Here is a 23499-nt window from a genome sequence, read left to right as displayed (position 1 = left end):
GTGCTTCACTTGGGTTGGAGCAATCCTGGGTATGTGTACAGGCTGGGAAAACTCACTGAGAACAGTTCCACTGAGAAGGATTTGGGGATTCCGGTGGATGAAAAGCTGGACAGGAGTCAGCAGTGTGCACTTGCAGTCCCGTAGACCAACTGTATTCTGGGCGGCATCAAAAAAGGAGTGGCCAGTAGCAACAAGGAGGTGATTGTCCTCGTCTATTCTGCCCTTCTGAGGCGTGGTCTAGAGTACTTCATCCAAGCTCAGGGGCCGCAGCACAAGAAGGACTTTGAGCTGTTGGAATGGGTTCAGCGAGTGGCACAAAGACGACCACAGGGTTGGAGAATCACTCTTACTGAGAAAGACTGAGGGAGATGGGCTTGTTCAGCCTGAAAAAGACTCTGGGGTGACCTCATTGTAGACTTCCAGTGCTTAAAATACAATCAGGAGGGAGAGAGACTTTTTACATGGTCTGATAGTGCTTGGATAAGACGGAATGTTTTAAACTAAAAGAAGTGAAATTTAGGTTAGATGTTAGGTGGAAATTCTTTATTCAGAGGCTGGTGATACACATGATCAGTTTGCCCATAGAAGTTGTAGGTGCCCCATTGCGGTGTTCAAGGCTAGATTGGATGGGATCCTGGGCAGCCTGATCTAGTGGGTGTCAAGCCTCCCCATGGTGGGGGGGGTGGGCTGGAGCGTGAGTTAAGGTCCTTTCCAATGATGATTCAATTATTCTATTATTTATGAAAATTATGAAGGCATAAATGCTAGTGCCTGTATTACAGTTTTAGAATTGGGTAAGATCAAATTTGTCCTCCTGAAAGAGATTAAAAAAAATTCAATTTATCTTCAGTACAGATGTTGTACACTGCCTCCAGACAGCAATGTCTCTTTGAAGTGAAGCAGAAGACGACTACTGACTCTACTTTGCTGACTCACAGAGTGCAGTATATTGACACTACTATAGCAATGGGAAACCTCATTTTCTATTAAGCTGCTACTGAAAGCTTTGAATAAAAGCCTTAAAAAGCTCAACTGAAGGTATTAATTTTGAGGGAAACATGTAAATCTTGATGAAATTTTCCTTTCATTTTTAATCTTTTTGTGGTAAATCTTGTAATTAAGATAATTAAATGACTGAATGAAACCCAATGTTTACATTCTTTAGCATAGTACAATGAAGAACCATAATCATGTTTATGGAAAAAAAGCAGCAGAAACCTTTTTAAATGGAGATATCAAACAAAGCTTGTTATTTAAGAAGTGGGTAATTAATGAATCTCTCAGTTAACAAATTTACAGCCTAGGAAAATTGTTCTGAAGAAAAAGGCAGTAAAGGGTAGAGAAGAAGTAGATGAAATGTTTATGGTGATTTTTTTAAATTTTTATTTTTTATTTTTTATTTTTTTTTAAAGAATGAAATGCTATGTTTATGAATGTCCAAGTTATCCATGTATTTCTCAAGGGACAACTTCAGATTTTGCAACAAAATAAGAATTAACAGAAAATCTTTTCAAGTAGAAAAATTAAAATGATGTAGTATTCCTAGTGAAGTAAGAAGCATATATATAAGTAATAGTCTCAGAGAAGCAGGAGGTGAGAATCTGATGGTTGCTGTTTGTCATAAGAAGTTTGAACAAAATCTTTTTCTTGAATGTATTTTACTACAAATAATATCTGCTGTAAAACTCCCTCAATTTTTTGATAAGGCATTTCTCAGCAAAGATAATGATAACTTAATAAATACAGCCATTAAAATCAACATATATTTCTCCCTTTAATTCTCTCATTTGAGTGCACACTGGAAATATTCTGAACATATTTGTTGTGTTTTGGGGCTTTCTTTGCATATTTCCTCTGTAAAATATTTGGAGAACAACATAATGAACCAACATGAATAATTTGTACATATCTGTTTTGTAAATACAGTCATATTTTTCCAGAAGAACTGTGTTCTGTAAAAAGAACATGTGAGCACTATTCAATAAAAAAATAATTATTTATCTCTTGTTTGAAAACAGGTAAATAAACCTATATCACTTTTAATATACTGTTCCAACATTAAGTCTTATTTTTTTAATTTTTTTTTAACCTGCATTTACTATAAAGACTCAATCTGGAAATTCTTAGGCGTTATAAGTATTGACTTAAAGATTTAAGAATGGGATTTTGTTGAAACATGGATTGATCATGATGCTGTGGAGAATTATTAGATCTGATAAGATATCATGGATTTATCTCCTTGGATAGTAAGTAAAAATTATTCCTAAAGATGCTGGTGAATGTGAATTAATCAATATAGTGGAGCTTGCACTGCTCATCTACAGAAAAATCTCTCTCAAAAGCCTACTCACAACTCATAGTCTCGTAAATGTTAGATGTTCACATGTCACACATGCTTCAAACATTTATTTAACTATTTAACTGTTATTTAACTGTTAACTTTTAGATTATTTTATTGTTCGTGATTTTAGAGGTCAAAATTTCTCAGGGCTGCTTAGGAGAAATAACATTTTGAAAATCAGACCCAGAAACTACAATCCAGAAATTGAATTCTTTAAAAAAATAATAACTGTATTTTAAATGTTCCTTCACGAAAATCCTTGACACTTCTTTCCTCTATAAAAGGAGTTGGAAGTTGGACAAAAGAAGGGAAGTTTCATGTTTCCTACTTAATTTCAGTACTGAGCTCACACATTTCCCCTCTGAAGTTCTATGCTTGTTGAAAAATGTTTCATATACTGATTTTAATCTGACAGTCATCTTTCATTAATGTCTTGTACCTCACTACCAGAGTTTCACTGAATATTATTGAGATGAATTGGGATGAGGTTTAACAAGGCCAAGTGTCGGGTTCTGCACTTTGGCCACAACAACCCCAGGCAGCGTTACAGGCTTGGGGATGAGTGGTTGGATGATTGTGAAGAGGAAAGGGACCTGGGGGTGTTGGTTGATGCTCGGCTGAACATGAGCCGACAGTGTGCCCAGGTGGCCAAGAGGGCCAACGGCATCCTGGCCTGCATTAGAAATGGTGTGGCCAGCAGGAGCAGGGAGGTGATCATCCCCTGTACTCATCCCCTGTACTCGAGGTGAGACCGCACCTCGAGTACTGTGTTCAGTTTTGGGCCCCTCACTACAAGAACGACATTGAGGCCCTGGAGCGTGTCCAGAGAAGGGCAACGAAACTGGTGAGGGGTCTGGAGCACAAGTCTTACGAGGAGCGGCTGAGGGAGCTGGGATTGTTCCGTCTGGAGAAGAGGAGGCTCAGGGGAGACCTCATTGCACTCTACAACTTCCTGAAGGGAGGTTGTGGTGCAAAAGGGTCTGGCCTCTTCTCCCAGGCAAATACTAGGACCCGAGGAAATGGCAAGAAGTTATACCAGAGGAGGTTTAGGTTGGATATTAGGAGAAACTTTTTCTCTCAGAGGGTGGTCAGGCACTGGAATGGCCTGCCCGGGGAGGTGGTGGAGTCGCCGTCCCTGATAGTGTTCAAGAGGCGCCTGGATGAGGAGCTACGAGAGATGGTTTAGTAGCTTGTGGCACTGATAGGAATGGGAGGGTGGTTGGACTGGATGATCTTGCAGGTCGTTTCCAACCTTGTGATTCTGATTCTGTGAAGCGTAACATTTTTTGTAAGGATGATGGAGACTGCTCCCCTCCCCCCCAACTTTCTCAGGTGTCTCCAGGCACTACTGATATTATTTTCTGTCCCATAGCAATACCACAAAAGATTTACTACAGTTCATAATTCATTTTGCAAGAAGGGAGACAGAAGGAAATTGCTTCTGATTCTGCATATTACATGACAAACAAACAAACAAACAAACAAAAAAGGAAGGTCAGGTCCCCTTACCATATTCATGAGCTTGTGCTTGATTTTGTATACCAATGAAATTTTTTAGCTTTCAGTGATTATTCTTCCATTCTATGAACTTCTATCACAACGGAACTATGCCAATAGAGGCTACAAATATTTTTCCAGAAGGAATCTTTTGCTGTCATAGTGTACCAATGTTGAAGCAACATAAACTAAAGCCATTGATCATTTTAAATATAGGATTTTCCAAGCAGAGTTTTGATGGCACTCTGATGAAAATGAAATAGTACAGTTTTTCACAATCAAAGGTAACGTGTCTACTGCAGTAGAACATGGCATTGAAAATCTAGCTAAATTTAAGTTTAGCAGCACATTTTTAGGGAAAATTTAAAAGTATGTTGATGACATATTAGGTGTATTTTATTAAATGACAGCAGTTAAAAAACATATGACTATTGCACTGTTGTTGCCCATCCATCCTTACACTGCCAGTCAGTTTGAAGAAATGCAATTCAGCTCTTGATTTGGAACATTTTTTTGCCTACAACTTCTTCCCTGTTTATTTATCTTAATCAAGCTTAAAATCTTGCAGCCAATTGTATCACATGTGGACCATCAAGTCAAATGCAGAAATGGACTGTGAAGGCAACTACAACAAGAAAATGTATTCAGAAGTCAGAAAAGTAGAGAGATGATGAGATAATTACAACTGTTTATCACACTCATCATTATAATAACAATAATCCCACAATAGATATAAACAGAATACATCTCTACAATTGAAATTCAGAGGAGGTATTTTTTCCTACACTTCTGTCTGCAATGTGACTTTTTCTGGAACTCAAATCTGAAGTCAGGAAAAGCCATTTTGTACAGATCTCATTTCCCAAATGGGAAAACAATAAGCTATACTGCACCTAGTTGCTAACATGATATTCTGTCTAGAGCTGTGTGTCTAGGTATTATGTGTTATCTAAATGTGAAAACACATTTAGCTAACCACAGCCTTTTCAAGAGCACCAATCTGAAAAGCAGAAACACGATCTCTTTGCATAACTACAATTAAATTTGGAAATTCATAGTCATTTCATGGGATTTATGATATATCTGGCTGCTAGTAATTATGCTATTGTGTACCGAAAACTAAGCTGTACAGCAAGTGAAAGTAATCAAAACCATGTTTGTACTTCTGAAAAGAGAAGCCAATATGTATTCAAAATCTATATCTCAGCACTGACACTTGGAACAATTTTTGAAGGTTTCCAAACTCTGGGAAAAATATTATGTAATCTCAAGGCAGCATATTCACCACTATTGGCGTGGAGACAATTGGTACACTGAACTTTTGTAGTGGGAATAAGACATTCTCATAACAGAAATCCTGTTGCTATCCAGTGGAATTTGCAGAATGAGCGTTAATTACTCCTTTGGTGCTCCAAAAAGTTAGCAGAACTGTGTATATTTCATCTTCAAGACCCACAGTCAGATACAGATATCAACAATGTCAAGCATCCTATAATGAGCGTACTGTAAAGGATCAGTACGCATACAAGCTGCAACCTACTGTACCTGGTGAATGAAGTGGAGGGGAGCACATCAGAACCACTCCTTGACCTTCACGTACAGAGACAGCACTTCTTGTCCGACCACTAAAATTCCCCAGATCTATTAAAAGAACACAGCAATTTTAGTTACATACAAAAATGTTAATATTTGTTACTACCGTGACTTATAATTTATTTCTTCTTCAACTAATGAATGATTTAATTATTATTAAGTTATAATAAAAAATAATCTAATGAGTGATTTAATTATTATTACTTTATATTTAGAGAATACTGAGATAGTTAGTCCTGCATAGCTAGTCGTTTTGTCTGGTAGTACAGCTTGAAATTCAGTGTTTTCTTAGTTAAAAAATCTCTGCTTTTCACTGGTATACCATTTTGATTATATGACTTTATGTAGGTTGGTTTTAAGGTCTACATTTTTCTAAAATAAAACAGATATGCCAGCCAATTTTTTTTTTTATTATTATTTTTTAACAAACCAATGTTTAGCTTTTATTTTAATGCAAAATTTATGAAGACAATAACCTTTCAAAATGGATTATTGCTGAGTCCTTTTAAAAGCAGTGTGTGTCCTCAAAGATTTTTTTTCAAGGTCAATTTTTCAGGCAAGAAGAATGTCACCAAATTTCCATAAAATGTACTTGCAGCCCTCCTCAAGAAAATGTGATATGAATCTTTTCCATAGGGGTGTCCTAAGGAACACTTTGATTTACTCCTCACATACTGACAAAGTGCATGAGTGTATACATGAACAAACTTCAGGGTTTGTAAAAGATGTACAAAACTAACTGGTGGATCATGGCTTCAACACGTTTTCAGGTTGTGTCCTGAAATCAAACCAAGCAATTTATCTGTATGTTACAATATTATCATTGCAGTACTTCCTTTGTCAGTATTGGGAGAAAACAAAGAAACAAACAAAACAAGCAAACAAACAAACAAACAACCCCCCCCAATATTTTGCAGTCCTCTGACAATGGAAAAAAGAGGTAACACTACTGAATACCTGGAACCCATACTGTAAGTATGCTATATTCATTCTATAAAGAAAAGAAAAAAACAATTTGGAAACATTCGATATAGAGAATTTAATAGCTAAGCAAACATAAATACTATGAATTCAATAGTAAAAATTCGTAGCAGTGAAATGACAGAGTTTCTAAATAGAGAGGGGGACAGAGAAGCGATATTTTATACTTCTTTAAGAAATCCATGAGATTCGTTTTCACAGATTAACTTGGTCATTTCTAGTACATCTGAAACCAAATTTGTAAGAAATGTTCTGGTTTAAATTAATCTTAAGGAAAGCATAAAAGCAAAGGAAGGTGAAGGATCATGCGTGGAGTTTTCTTGAATTAAAATAATAAGTCTAGGATGGAAGATTCAGAATTAAACAAAAGGGAAATTTTATACACGTCCTGTAGCCATATTGGGAAAAAAAAAAAAAGTCATTAAAAAAGGAATTTAAAACTATTATTTCTAAAAACTAAAAACTCTTAAAGGTTAATTAAAGAGATGCCATCTGCGTCTGCTCAGTATTCTTACTATAACATAAACCTCCAACTCTCTTTAAGGCAGCCCCACATAGAATGAATTTATCCTTCATATTGTGGTGATGTACTTGACTGGTTGGTTAGAGAATTTTTTTTTTTTTTTTTTTGTTTTGTTTTGTTTTTCTTTAATTCTCCAGGGAAGTTCATTTTATGTCATAGAGTTATTTAACCTTATCACAGAGCTTGTGGCAAAAATAACACTATATCTTTTCAGAGCAGTTCAAGAGGTTTTAGCTACATGTTTTCCATTTTCCTTCACACAAACCTAACAAATACACAACATTCACCTCTTTGAAGATATATAGCCAGTCTTCATTGCTAATGTGAAGATCAATATATATTTCTGGAGATACTTGGCAAACACAGAATAGCACAATCATTTTTATTGCTAAAAAAAGTGCAATTTCATTTATTTATTTATTTATTTATTTATTTATTTATTTATTTATTTATTTATTTTTAGTGTGTTACTAAAGAATAATTTTTGACACAAGAGCAATCTCCACTGCGGGAGAGAAAAAGTACAGTAACTCCAGAGCTAGTGAAGATGCAAGGCATTAGATCCAGTGTGTTTGGTGGAACATGTTCTGTATGTCCTACTTCGGGTACAACTAGATCAGTACTGTCCTTGATCTTTGACACAATTTAGAAGATTGGGAAAAAAGCAGTAACACTGATCCAAAACATCTGGCTGGCAGGATGGTTCTCTGCAGAGGCTACTCCTATTCTTCTGAATGGAGGTGAAGTATAAGTTTCTCTCAGCACATGTGTGTTTGTATGCATTGATGTGTGTTAAGGATAAAAAATGTTCATACTAACAACAGTAGTTCCAACAGTAGAATCATAGAATCATAGAATCATAGAATCATAGAATCACCAAGGTTGGAAAAGACCTTCAAGATCATCCAGTCCAACTGTTCGCCTATTCCCAGTAGTTCCCACTAAACCATGTCCCTCAACATCCAGCCTTTCCTTGAACACCCCCAGGCTCGGTGACTCCACCACCTCCCTGGGCAGTCCATTCCAGTGCCTGACCACCCTTTCTGAAAAGTAATACTTCCTGATGTCCAGCCTGAATCTCCCCTGCCGTAGCTTGAAACCATTCCCCCTGGTCCTATCACTAATGACACGAGAGAAGAGGCCGACCCCCAGCTCACTACAACCTCCCTTCAGGAAGTTATAGAGAGCAATGAGGTCTCCCCTGAGCCTCCTCAAGAAGAAGACGCAGTAGATCACAAAATACTTCTGCAGAATGTGAAAGGAATAATCAGAAGTAAATGAGAAGATTCTCAAGGAAGTCAAAGGAACAGAAAGTAACAGGAAAGCTGGAAAGAACTAGCAGTCAGATAAACAACTAAGTAAAGAGAGGAAAGGACCAATAGCAAAGGAAATCTAGCAATTGTTTCTTCCAGTTCTTGATTATACATATGTGGATGAGAATAGAAGGATCAGTCACATTAAGTTTAATACTTCAGGTGCTCTTTTTCTTTTTTTCTTTTTTTTTTTTTTTTTTGGTAAATTGACAGAAGAATTCATATAAAAGCCAAAAGCTGAAACATTTTTAACTCTTGTTATCCTTCCAATTCACTTCAATTATAGTTTCTATGTCTCAGTTGCAGTTCACTGCAAACAGTGAAGAGGCAGGTTTTTGCAGCCCTGACAACAGCCCACTAATGATTGCTACCAAATTAAGATCAGATTAAAAATAAAAAATTGATCTGTGTTTGGTGTTTAGTGCTTGGGAAACACACAAAGAAGCTGTAGAAGGCTTCGTAGTTCATTATCAGTCACTTAAACCAGTTAATGCCTTTTTAAAGTAGAAACTAGACTAATGCAGAGCATTTTTCTCTTCCAGTACAATGCTTTGAGTTTAAACTATTCATGTGCAGTTTATTACAGAGTTTAAAAGGGTATCATACGATAGGTATTAAAATGTTTAAGGGCATATGCTGAAAATACCTAAAATGAATATAAAGTAGGCAATCTTCTTTCTAACAAGGTAAAAATAGCTTTATGCAAAGTAAAATTCAGGCCAAGGACAAACATAAATGTTTTGTTGCCACAGAGTAGCCTTCTTTTCCTTGTATGTGAGAGGCAGAGCTAAGAAATGAAACTTGAGCTGGAATTGTAGCTCTTTTAAAAAGATAAGATTTACAGAAAACAAATTCGATTAAAAACATGTTTTTTCAAACTTCCAGTACAGCCTATATTAAAAATATTGCTTAATTTTACACCTTAAGCAATAGGAAATATTTGTTCAGTAGCTCATGAGGCTCACACAGGCAACAGAAGAATTAAATGTAGGAATTAAGAAAAAATGATATCCATGATTCTACAGGGAAGTTTTAGGTTCAATGAAGTAAAATCAGTGATCATAGAATATTAAGATGGTTAAAGAAATAACTGTATCATTTTGTACTGGCATACACATATTGTCTAGGAATGCTAGTTTAAGAAGGAGGAGCTTTGTACTTAGAATCGCTCATTGGACCTTAGCAAGAGTAACTTTTGGTACTGAAGATGTTAGATAGAAAAAGTGTTCAAGAAACCTAAGGCAAAAAGATTGCTAACATGACAGAAACATCATCTAACCACATTTTGTGAAAAAAAGAAAAATTTTGAATTTTGAAAAATCACATTATCATATGACATTTAAGTAATCAAATATGAGCAACAGTCAGAAACTTCAGAGTGTATATCATGGTTATTATTTCTGCTGTTATCATTCATTCCCCGAAACCTTTTGACTCCTTCACAAATTATCAGTCTGATAATTTGAAAAAAAAAAAAAAAGCCTTTGTCATCAAATAGGTTAGTGTACATGTACATAGCAAGAGAAAACAGAAAGATAGGGAATATGTATATATTCTAAACATACACACTTTATTCTGTCTCACTGTATCTGCAGACTTAATGAGGAGTTTCAGGGAAATTTTTTACGTAAAATAAGAAGGTAATTCGACAGATGTTTTCAGGGAACAACAACAAAAAAAGATGAAGAGCACAGGAGAAATCTTAAAGACTCATGCCTGAAAATAAATTAAATGAAAAAAAAAAGAGAAAAAGCAGGATACTTTACTTTTATATGCATTACAGAAACTTATTTCAGAACCTGTGATACATATTATAAAATTCCTTTATTTTTCTTGCTCAGAATAGAGGTGATTAAAGAAACTTGGGACAGTGGTAGTCCATATGCATATTGTTGGAAGAAAGTAATTTTCTCTCTAACATGCTGCCAGCATAAATTATAATGTACAAACCATCCATTAATTAATCCTGAACTACATTTTCATTAGAAAACACAAAAGAATTGTTAAGGTATATTCTTTTCCTTGACCTTATTGACATTTTCACATTTGTAATTTTTATAAATTATGACTAATTGCAGTAGTAATATCCACTTGTGTATTTATCTACCAGCCTATGCCTAACTGTGTTTTTTCTTAATCAGGTAATGTTTTTCTATATCTTCTCCATTTACTATCACATAGAATTTACAAATCCATAAAAGGAGCTTAAAACATGCTAACGTAGTAAAACTGAAGAGCAATAATTGACCGTTCCTCATATTTTCTTCCCCTGTTCATTTGAAGAAGGGCCGATGAAAGAACGGTGCGGTGGTGCTTGGCTATGTACTGGAGTGAATACACTGCAGCAGCAGCAACTTAATCCAACAGACAACCTAAACCTACCTTAAGTAGCAAATGAAAGAAAAGACTTTCAAATACAATAGCTAACAGTTAATAACCAAAATAAACTGCATCAGTAAATGGTTCTATTTCTAGAGCTGCTGAGCAAATAGACTTGCACTTGAGTAATACATTCACTGTAATATGTTGTAAACACTTTGTTTTACATGAGCTTATCTTCTTCCTCAGAAACACACATACACATTTCTATTTGATTGCTTTTTAATACACTTTCCTGGCACAGAGTGGGATGCTAATTTGTCAAAATTCTGTACACAGTATTTATAATTCTACTTTCTTACTTTTTCCTTTGTACTTACAAGTGCTTTTTCCATTTTCTCATTTTCTTTTAGTCTGTTTTTTTTTCCCCCCAATTAAATTCACTCCACACATTTAATCATATATTGAAAATACTATTTTATTTGTAGTAACTTTCTTTAACTAGATGCCAGCTATCACTTTTTATGAAAGACAAGTTCCTCCTCTCATGGTGCCATAGAGAATTGATTGAGATCAATCTCCTCCTTATAATTTATTTGAAAATCCACAACTTTATAGTAGTAGTCAACAGGCCAGTCAGTCTTGCCTCCACCCATGGCAAGTTGATGGAACAATTTGTTCTGGATACAGAAAAATTGGAGAAGAAGGTTATCAGGAGTAGTCAACATGGATTTACCAAGGGGAAATCATGGTTGACCAATCTGAAAGCCTTCAATAATGTCATCACTGGCTGTGTAGGTGGGGGGAGAAGAGTTGATGTGGTGTACTTTTTGTACCTACTTCAGCAGGGTGCTTCACACTGTCTCCCACATCTTTGTTATGAAACTTAGAAAATGTGGGTTAGATAAGTGGAGGTGAGGTGAATTGAGAACTGGCTGAATGGCAAAGCTCAGAGAGTTGTTAGTAGCAGCACAGGTTGGATGCCTGTAACTAGCAGTTTTCCCAAGGCATTGCTTCTGGGTCTGATCTTGTTCAACATCTTTAACAGCAACCTGGATGAAGAGGTAGTGTCTAACCAACAAGTCTGATGATGATGATATAAAGCTGGGAGGATTGGCTGACATACCAGAAGGCTCTGCTACCATTCAACAAGACCTGGACAGAGTAGAGAGTTGGGCAGGGAAAAAAATGATTACATTTAACAAGAGCAAGTCTTGCACCTGGGAGGAATAACTGCATGTACCAGTACAGGTTAGGGGATGACCTGCAGGAGAGAAGGTCTGCAGAGAAGCACGTGGATGTCCTGGTGGACAACAGGTTGTCCACGAGCAGTTATCTACCCTTTTGGTCAAGAAGGCCAATGCTATCCTGGGGTGCATTAAAGGGAATGTGGAAGCAGGTCGAGGTAAGTGATCCTCCCCCTCTAGTCTGCCCTGGTGAGGCCACACTTAGACTACTGTGTCCAGTTCTTGGCTCCACAGTTAAAAAAGACAGGGCTCTCCTCGAAGGAGTCCACTGGGGGGCCACAGTTGTTGCTGCTGCGGTGTTTTCTCACCAGTACATAGCCACAGCATATCCTGTATGAGGGAAAGAAAACTAACAGTGGATCTGATAAATGTTTGAAAATATCTAAAGGGAAGTGGTAGGCAAATGGATGAGGCCAGGCTCTTCTCAGTGGTGTGTAGAGATAAGAAAAAGAATAATGGGAGAAGAACTTCTTTACAGTGAGGGTGATGGAGCTCTGGAACAGGCTGTCTGGAGTGGTTATGGAATGGAGATATTCAAGACCTGTACGCAGGCCTCCCTGGGCTACCTGTTGTGGGGTACCTACTTTAGCAGGGAGGCTGGACTCAATGATCTCTTGAGGTACCTTCCAACCCCCATGACTCTGTGATTCTGTGATAGGAAGCCGAAACATACGATCATTAGTAATCGGAAAAAACACCTTTGTGACCACTGCATATAAACATGATGTGTGGCATTGAGCTAAATTATGTTACAGTGCCAAACATTGATTACAGCCATGAGGGCTTCTCCAAAAGTAATGACTTGTATTATGTTGGACCACGGTGTCAGAGGTAGATGTTGGTAATATGGCAGTAGAGGTTGAACATTCATTACATGTTGTTGCCATGTGGCAAATGGCAGCAGAATGGTGGTCTGACAGAATGACATCTAGCATGGAAGCATATATGAAGCAAAGTTTTGAAATTTAAATCCTCCATGTGGAAAAAATTTCTCCCACTGAAATTCATTGTTATTTGCTGAATGTTTCTGTAGATCACATAGTGAATGTGAACACAGTGAGGTGGTAGGTGTTGTGCTTCAGCAGTGTCAATGGAGACATAGAGGACAAGTCATATTCTAGATGGCCATGCACAGTTGCCATACCACAAAATGAAGGGTTTCTTGATCAGTTCAATTGTGTAAATCAGCAGATTATGGTCCAGGAACTGAATATGGAACTGAATATTGGCTTCAATATTCAATTCAATTGGCTTTTGATTCTATGATTCTATGATTCAATGCATTGGAAATGCTGGTAGCAACATTGGAATAGTTTGTACCAGATGGGTCCCATGAATGCTCACAGAGAAACAAAAGAAATACAATGTGAAAGTTTGTCAGGTCTTGTTGAACCAGTACAAAGCTATAGATGATAGTTTAGTGGATCACATCATTATTGGAGACGAGATGGGGTGTCATCACAAATAGTCGTCCATGGAGTGGCAACATGTGAGTTCTCCATCAAAGAAAAAGTTCAAGATGCAGACTTCAGCAAGTAAAGTGGTGTTCACTGTCTTTTGGCATAGGAAAGGGCTGATCTTCTTGAATTTCCTGGAACCATAAACAAAGCATTGTGACACTGACTAAAATGAAGGCTCAAACTTCCAGAGTCTTCCAGAGAAGAAAACAATCTTTTGCAACACGATAATGCCAGGACCCATATCAGTTTGAAGACTGTGGAGCACACTACCAATCTTGGCTGGGATGTCCTACCACACTTACTGTACACTCCAGAACTGGTGCCTTCTGATTTCCATCTGATGGAAAGATGAACTGTGTTGGCAACATTTTCCTAGCAGTGATGCCATCACAGCAGCTGTGAAAGAGTGGGTCATCTCCAGTGGTGCAGATTTTTTTTGAGCATAGCATGTAGGTTCTTGTTCATCACTGGTAAAAAAATCATAGCTAGTGGCGGCAATTATATTGAAAAACAGTGTTTTGTAGCTGAGAATTTGCTCTATAGAGTGGAGTTATTGTGTGCTCCTAATTGTAATTTCTATGGAAATAAACAGGAAGCATTACTTTCAGAGCAACCTATGTTTTTTCACTTAATGTTATTATTAGATAACATTATGTTTTTACTTCTGTTTGTTATAGGGCAATGGTGTAAACCTTTAGCATCAACGTTCCTTTCTCCTATAAGCTACACATTTAAAAGAAATATATAAAACAGCTAAAATATAAAACTATTATCACCCGGGAAAGCATGAAAGATTTTTCAAGTTCTGAATGTGTGCTATTGATATCATCTCAATTTAAATCCTTGCAACTTCCATAGTTTCTACATTTATCTTGTTTCTTTTATACTACACTGAAAAAATATCACTGCATTTCCACAACTTGTTTCATCTGACCTAGTTTAGGTCTCTAATTTAGGAAGAGATTAATCCTAGTCAAAAAACTGATTATTTCTTTTTACTGACTACAAAAAAGACTGAGATCTACAAATTCAGGCAATTATTTATTTTAATTTCATGGATATTTTTATTCAGTGGCATGAATCCAAGGTTCTCTATGAAGAATAAATGCATAAAATGCAAGAAAAGTACTCCATACCAGAGTTCCAACTTTAAAGAACAATATTAGGTGTTTGATAATGTTTTGGATGTTTTGGCTCTTATTAGTTTTTTTTCTTTGTTTTGTATTGTTTTTGCTTCTGTTTAAGCAATGTTTTGTGTAAAAGAAACTAGAAATTTAGAATTGCATGTTCTATGTGACTGAATTAGGACAAATATCTGAGAATTGAAGTTCGCATTTAACATGATGTCATGACTGTCTAGATTCATGTAACAGCAAGATGCTGGCAGATGCTATGTATATGAGGTATGACATATCAAATTCTCATTTCACAGTGCTGACTTTTCACCAGATTAATGTGTATAAATGCCCCAGTACTTCACTTCTTGTGTGTCATAAAGAAAAGGTCATATTTTCCAGGAAATTATTTATTTGCTCTTCTCTACAAGTTGTGGTGTCCTATATGACCAACAAGTCAATTGTCTGATCTAATTGTCTGAACACACCTAAAAAGTAAATCGTTAAGACCTTGGAGTTAGCTGAATAGGTAAACTGGAAATGAAGGCCTTAGAATCACAAAGAGTTTCATAGGTAGCAGTTGATTGTTACAAATTATTTTAGCCAAGATTTTTAATATGACAGTTTGTATTGGAGATGTCATTCTATTTAACATCAAGGGGAGCTGAGTTATTGCAATCCGAGCTTAGGATATGAGCAAGTAATTGAACAAGTGAAAATCACATAAGATAAATAAACTGTCACTGGTCAGCTGAACTATTACAAATACTGTCTATGTACTTAAAACTGTTGAATCAGTAAACTAGAACACATCAATTAAAATCCTTTAAGAAGATGTTTTGATCATTCATGTAATGATTCAATGTGTGGCCAATGAATAACAAATTAGTTTTTCATTTGTCATGTCAAATAGGTTAAACCTTTGTAAAATGTCTCATCATTTCATGAGTGGTTACCTCTCCATGTATCTACCTTATTATTCTAATGTTCTTTTAGACCATTCACTTTTGAATTCAGAAGCTCCTCTGTTCTTGTCTCCTCCACACTTTCTGTTTCTCAAGAAGTCATTTTCTACCTAAGATATCTACATAAAACTGAATAAAGACACAGATGAGTAAGTTGAACTATGCAGATCAGTTAACAGTGTTACCCATGAGTGATCACAGTCTTGAAAATGCACATCAAACAGCAATCCTTCCGTATGTCATTTGACAATTTAAACTCCTTTATCATTTATCACTATTATATTATATTGTTAGTTGATCAATAGAAACATAAGTAAATAATTTCTCCTGAACATCAATTAGATGTTCCACACAATACAGATTGATTTCTTTAACAATAATTCTCTTTTTATTAACTTTTTTAGAACAAAACAAATTACCACCAAGTATGTCCCTGCTGACTGCTGATTTTGAAACTAAATGCAATCAAATCTGGGAAACCTGTTAACTTGGAAGTTATTAATAATTTGGAAGTATTACCACTACATCAAAGGAGAATCGAAGGAAACCTTCTCCTTTCATATGGGCTTCTGTCCACACAGCGTATGAGAAAATAAAACATTTGTTACACCATACTGACCAAGATTGCACATATATCTAAAAACTGTAGTACGCAAGCCTTTAAAAAAATAGTCTGGAAAGGCAAGTATTTTGATAGAAGTCAACTTAATTTCCTTACAGAATAGGTCTGGGTGTTCTATCAGAACATATACATTACTTCAAAAACATTGTGCAGTACCTTAAGTCTTAAAGCCACAACTGGCCACAACTGAAAGTTATATTTATACAAAGTCTTGTCATGAGGGAAGACTGGGCTCCATGATACACGTGTTAATTACTGTGGGCCAAATCATCAACTGAAAGGTTTAAAAAATAAATTCCAGTCTCAATAATTTTTAGTTCTGAATGCATAAATACTTCATGTAGGAAAAATTCTGTTAGAGAAATCAAACCTGTTAAGAACTGGCCTTGTAGTAAATTACAATAAAATAAACAGTCATTCAGAGAGAGTCAGACATGAAAGAAGACATAGAGAAAAATCTTAAAAAGAAGTTGAGCCATTGCAAATATATTTGTGTTCATTTGGTATAACAGCATAAACACGTAATAAAATTTTGTCAGCAAAGAATGAATGTAAGTAAGTATAGTGGATACACTTTATGAAAAAAGGAGTACATTTCACCAAAGCAAAAGTGGCCATTAGTGAAAAATAATGTCTGGAATTTATACTGAACAAAGAAAGGACAAGTTTGGATCTCATAACTAGAGGTTGTGAAATAAAAAAAATATTGAATTGATTGGTCAAATTTAATACAAAACAATGTAAATAATGAATTGGATATTGAACACTGAAAGAAAAATCATTAAAAAAATCCGCAGAAGAAATGCTTTAAAACCACAGTTTTTGAAGAAATATTGCCAGATAATCACTGAATGACTTAGAAACTAAGTAACAAGAAGTAACGTGTCACACTCTGAATATGTGAGTCTTTAATATTTCAGGATGAATATCTTTTCATACCTGCCAGGCTTGACCTAGTTATCATTGCATAATATAAAAGTAATTTGTTTCTCCTACTACACTGGAAGTTATAGCTGGTTTTTTTTTTTTTTGTTTGTTTTTTTTTTTTTTTCTGTCTGAAAATCAAGTCCTTTGAAAACTTCTCTGTCACATAATTATGATGTGTTGTTCTGGTGCAATCATTGTAAAAGAAGATTGGAAAATCTGAAAGGTTTTGCAGTAAAAGTTATGAGATTAATTTGAATTACAGAAAACATCTTATGGAGTTGAATGCCTAAAACTAATAAAAATATTGCTAAAGATAAGAAAATGAAAACTTTCTTTTTTTTTATCTTTTTTTACCTAAGAAAATATCTGAGCTTCTGAATTAATCTGCTTGTGATTCTAGCTGATCCCACAAATAAATATTTAAGTTTACTTATTGGAATGGTCTCCAGTGAGCTTACTCAAATGATTTAAATGGAGGCATAAATCTTTGTATACTTTGGAATATGATTGCTCAATATATATCTTATTCATTATTTGTTTATACAAAATGATAACAAATTAAGAGATACTCTTAAAAAAGATTAAGAAGAAATAATATTGAAAACAGTGATGTATGGAAAATAATATGAAAATGATTCAAGATTAACGACAGATGAAATATCATTGGAAAGACTGATGTTTAAGGAGATGGTACCTAAACATTTGAGGAAAAATGCATGCATGTTGTAAATGTATCTTAATATAAACTGTTTTGCTTACTACACTATACATCACATTACGGGTTTCACATTCCAAAGAGATGAAATGGGATTTTTATCAGTGTAATTGCAAATTATTGACACGAACAATTACTGTGGTACCATACATTCATTTTTGTCCAACTCAATTACTACTATATACTGTATGTTTCCTGTTAACAACGCAAGCATGGATTTTAGGATTAAACTCATTCTAAGTAAAGCATCATGTTAGAATATTTATGTTTACTGATTCAGCCACAGTTATGTCATAAATGGTTATGATTTAAAAATGTGAATCAAATGAAAGCAAAATTAAAATGTATAGTACTGTGACTAAGTAATGGTAGCTAGTCAATGTGGAGCTTATCATATGATTCTACTTTGATGTAGCAGAAAACAATGCAAAGAAATAGACACTTTAAAAGCCTGATTCATCTGACCTATGTCAACATGACACAAATGAATTGTGTTCTAGGACTTCAATAGACTAAGTGGGGAATTTAATCAATTATTTCAGATTCAGCTGCCTATACATTTAGATATCTGGCAATAAAGGAAAATGAATAAAGTGAATTATATTTCCTTGATCTCCAGATTGCTTTCTAATTGTCTCAATATCTACCATGCTCTGACATAACCACATAGAGGCTGACAGAATTTAATTTAAAATCCTTTAATTATGTCTGACATTCATTAGTAAAAGATGAATAAATAGTTTTTACCTCTTCTCAGTTCAGCACTGATCTTATTTTTCAAATGATACACAGGAAATCTGGATATAATATTTTTCCAAATATATTCAAATTAAAGGCAAAATTCAAACTTTAACCCTCTGTAGACTTTTTTTACTGAAAACTATGGAATTAATGTATTGTATGATAACATTCCCAAAGCACAAAGTAGATAGGTTTAGATTTAGAGACCCAAAATCCTGATTCTGGATCACAGAATTGCAGAATAGTTAAGATTTGAAGGAAGCTCTAGGGGCCATCTGGTCCAACCCTTTCTCAAGCAGGGACACCCAGAGCAGGGTGTTCAGGATCACGTCCCACTGGCTTTTGAAGATCTCCAAGGAGGAGATTTCACAGCCTTTCTGGGCAACCTGTGCAAGTATTTTGTAATCTATACAGCACAGAATTAATTTGTGATGTTCAGAGGGAACCTGTGTTTAAAATCAAACTAAAAAAATAGCAGCTGCTAATATATATACCTGTCATAAACGAACATGAAGTCCACTGTATGTGCAAGGATCTCATTTGTGTTTAATTATTTCAGTCTTGCTATTCAATTCGTGAAGATCCCATTGCAATATTTTTTATATTCCTGATGCCTTGTTAGGTAGCATTAAATCTCTGTTACTTTGAATATTGTTCAGTCTGGAGAAGAGGAAGCTCAGGGGAGACCTCATTGCTCTCTATAACTACCTGAAGGGAGGTTGTAGTGAGCTGGGGGTCGGCCTCTTCTCTCGTGTAACTGGTGATAGGAGTAGAAGGAATGGCTTCAAGCTGCGCCAGGGGAGATTCAGGCTGAATGCTAGGAAATACTACTTCTCTGAAAGAGTGATCAGGCAGTGGAATGGGCCGCCCAGGGAGGTGGTGGAGTCACTGAACCTGGAGCTGTTCAAGGAACATTTGGATTTTGTGTTGAGGGACATGGTGTAGTGAGAACTATTGGTGATGGGTGGATGGTTGGACTGGGTGATCTTGTAGGTCTTTTCCAGCCTTGGTGTTTTCTGTGATTCTCTTATTTCTGTGATACAGTTCTTTTGATGGTCTCTTAGAAAAACTGTTTTCTTCCCATCTGCACTATCCTCCTTTAAAATAAATGGATGGATGCATATACTCAATAAGATAAAGAAAATTACAACACTTAAATAAGTACCCACATATTTGGCAAGCAAAACAGTAAAATAGTGATTTCTGAGCAACACTCCTCAAATTACCAGTAGGTAATGAAGAGCTGTTATAGAAGTTTGTAGCTATTAAATAGAATTCAAATGCTTTTGCAGTAATTTTAATTAAATATTTTCTGTTGAAGATATATGGTGATCTGTAAAAAGCTCTGAGGAATGGTTTAAATGAATGTTTCAAAGTTCAGAAAAAAAACGATTATAGTAAAAAACAGACAAACAAAAACCACCAAGAACAGCAACAACAAAACCAACAACAAAAAAAAGCACTTGTAATTGCAGACTCAAGCAAAGGCAGAAGAAGTAGATGTAAAATCTAATGCTGTCAGAAACACGGTATTGTTGAGGTTGGAAAAGACTTACGGAGGACATTGGTCCAAGCTGCCTGCTCAAGCAGGGGTAATCAGAGCACGTCATGAAGGACCACATCCAGATAGCCAAAGAGGAAGACTCTGTAATCTCTTCGTGTCAGTGTTCCAACATCAGCATGGAAGAGCTTCCTTCTATTTAGATGGAATCTTTTGTGTTCTAGTTTATTTCTATTGTCTCGCATCCTGGCACTGGACACCACCAGAAAAAGCCTTGTTCCATCCTCTTTGCCACACTCCTCATTTATAGACACTTACAGACACAGATTCTCTCTGACTTTTTTCCAGGCTAAAGAACCCCAGCTCCCTTAAGCCTTCCCCACAGGAGAAGTGCTCTAGTTCACGGCTGTCATTTCAGTCACTTCTCATTGGTATAACCTGAAGAGAAATCAGTTTTTTCAAAATACTTATTTAGAATATGATGACTATTAATACAACACAAATGAGTTTATATTAATGAGTATAGGAAACACCATAGCTTCATTGAACATTTATGCCAAGAAATGAGATTTTGTTCATTAGTTTGACATTCAGCCTTGATATAGATCCATTAGGTTTTCTAGTTAACTTAATGGTTGTGTCTTTGGCCATTGGGATTACCGGGAAAATAAATGCAATTCCACATTAATTTTCTCTATATTTTTTTTCTTAATTGTCATTTTGTCCTCTTACATTTCTACAATGAATTTCTATGGATGACTTGTGAATCTTTCCTGAAGCATTTTGTAAGCAAAGACAATGATTGGTCAGTCTTGTTAGATCTTACAGGCACTGACTTTTAGGAGAGATGACATAGACACTGATGGCACAGTGCCTGTAGTGAAAGTGTGTCCAGTACATAAACTATGAATGGGGAATAAATTCTGTTTGCCTCCAGCAGACTACTCAGCAGCTGGAGAGTAAAATAGCAGTTGTTCTGCCTTTTTGTTATATAATGTGAAATGTAGAGCGCAGAATAATCAATTTTTTTTGTAATTTGTGGGAAATATTATAATTATAATAACAATAAAGGATTTTAAAAGATTTTTATTAAAGGCAGTAGTCTATTACTAATCTTGTCTCAACCTAAGCATTCACCTTAATGTTTCTCAGGTATGAAAAATCTTAGAGGTTCACATATCTTACTGTGTCCTGCTTTTCTTCTTCTGTGTAAATAAGAAAAGTTCTGTATTTTAATATATACATATATATGTGTTTAAGAAGACATTCCAAGATTGCTATTCGCTGACAGTCTACAGCAGTCAATTATATCAGTGATGAGAAAATGCATACAGCATTATGAAAAGAACACTGATATGTTATGTAGTACTTAGCTGCTTGGCACATCATCTTTATTTGGTGATAGCATGCCACTCAGAAAGCACAGATGCAACCAGCCTTTCAGCAGTTGTCACTGAGATTGATTCTAAAACTGGGTTCTTTCTCATTTGATATTACAGAAGATTACCTCTTCACCTGGAGCTGAGAACTACTGAAAAGAGCCTGGCTCCACTTTCATTTTCTTCATACTTTTACAGTAAAGAAACTTGCCCTCATTAATGAATTAAGGTATACTCATTCTCACCATTTGAAAACGGAAAGAGTATCAAAAGGGAGACATCTGCAACTACATTACAATTCTTAATTTAAATCATTTTTGAAAGAACAAATGCAGTTTTGTTTACTATTTATTAACTTTCTGTGTGTTGTTCTTTTCTCAGATCTTGCCTGCAGCCTTAGCCTGTGCTTTTACAAATCAAGAATGGTGTGCACAAAAGCAGATGGCCCTGAATCTTGTGATTCAGATGTAGTTGATGGCCTGGTGCTGTTTCTACATAACAGACAGCAGTATTGACAGGCGAAGATCAGGAGGAGTCTGACCGCTTTTCTTTTAAGCCTAGATGTGGGACTGAATGACCTCCAGTATCTCCATGGGTGAGCAGAGCATTTGTGTGAAATCCATTTATAGAGTGGTGGGGCTGCTTTCAGCACTTGTCTCTTTATAAGGAATTCTCTAGCTGATGGAACTAGATGACACAAGTCCAGGTTTCTAGATGTTTGCTTTCTGTTGCCTCATGGTAGCTTATAAAGTTGTCTTTCATTTTCCCTTGGCACATGTAAAAATACTATTTCAAAAGTCAAGTTGATATTTCTTGAGGATACATTATGCCTTCTATCCATTAAATGTACATTCAGCCAAATTCTGCAAAACTGAATAGACAACTTGTCATTTAGATTCTCTGTTATACCAACAAGATCACATTACTGGAGGAAAAATCCCTTACTTTCTTATGCTTTATTTTGATTTTTTCCCCTAAACAAATATTGGCTGCTGGACTTCCCAAATTGTCAGTAAAAACCCCTTAGTAATAAGTTCAAAAATCTAAAGCTATATGTTTAATATTCTGTTTTACATTCTTCCTATACTGGAAGTCTCGAGTCTCAAGTCATCCTTAAATGATTATATTTAAATAATTTTACATATTTAAATTGAGATGAAGAGAAAAATATTTTCATATAAGTTTCTCTGTGTAATCCAATTTGGTGTCAAAATGCTTTCCATCAATCCTGTCACTCAGAACATGGAAATACTTATCTTTGTCATTTGAGCAAACTTAAAATGTTGAGTTTAGCAGCCCTTGTCTGCAGTAAATAGACTTTTAGAGCTTAGTGCAAAACTAAAGTCAGTTATTTAATAGATGGGGTGATGTATAGAAGAAAATCAGATAGATCACAGATTTATAGCATCATAGCATAATGAAGGGTAAAGGAGACTTGGGGAGATTGCTGGTCCAATCTTGTGTTTGAATATTTTGTTTGTTCAGCTACAGTATTAGGTCAGGTTACTTGTAGCTTTATCCAGGTGGGTCATGAAAACCAAGGATGGACATTGCACAGCCTCTTTGGGAAAACGTGTGTTAATGCATGGCTGTCCCAATGGGGAAAATTTTTATCCTTATAACTCTTGCTCCAATTTGCACTCGTTCTCTTTTCCTCCTGTCAGTCACCATTTTGAAGAGGGTGGATGCACCTCCATGATAACCTCCCTGTAGGCACTGGGGGCTGCTTTTAGGCCCCATGAAGCCACCTGTTCCACACTGAACATGCTCAGTTCTACCACCCTCTTCTCACATGGCAAATGTCCAGTGTCCATTATCTTGGTGGATATCCTCTGAACACCTTCCAGATTACCAGTAATTATTTTTTCTTGATGAAGGGCCCCAAACTAGTTGTACAATCAATTCACAGCCTAATGATTGCTGAGTATATATGAATACTCAATTTCCTGAATGTCTTACTCAGTTTTACTGAGATTGTTATGCAAATATACGCCACATATGGATCAGTTTCCTTGTATCTTTGCCCTTTAAATCACAAAGCACAAAGGCACAGAATGTCATTGCAGGATGTAAAATCTTTCAAAAAATCACAATGTAATCTTTCAAAAAAAAAGCACAATGTAAAAAATAGACAAAAATATATTTAATGAAAAGTGCTCATGATAAAAAAAACTATAGTTAACTATCTCTTAAAACTGTAAATGGAAAGGGTCAAATTAATCTTTTATATCATTCCATTGGCTTGATGGAGTCTGACGAA

General features: G+C 35.7%; 1 protein-coding gene across 1 annotated transcript in view; it reads right to left on the bottom strand.

The window, feature by feature from the left end:
- The window catches only part of CNTN5 (contactin 5), a 277046-nt gene that overhangs the window by 169426 nt on the left and 84121 nt on the right, over positions 1-23499 (bottom strand). The window contains exon 6 of the mRNA XM_042862457.1: positions 5384-5479. Coding sequence (XP_042718391.1) covers positions 5384-5479 — 96 coding nt within the window. The remainder of the gene's footprint in view (positions 1-5383; positions 5480-23499) is intronic.

The sequence above is a fragment of the Lagopus leucura genome, unplaced genomic scaffold (genome assembly GCF_019238085.1).
Source record: "Lagopus leucura isolate 7727_CA_CO unplaced genomic scaffold, USGS_WTPT01 Super-Scaffold_702, whole genome shotgun sequence".
NCBI lineage: Eukaryota > Metazoa > Chordata > Aves > Galliformes > Phasianidae > Lagopus > Lagopus leucura.
Note: the sequence above shows the minus strand (reverse complement) of the source record. Positions and strands in the feature narration are given on the sequence as shown.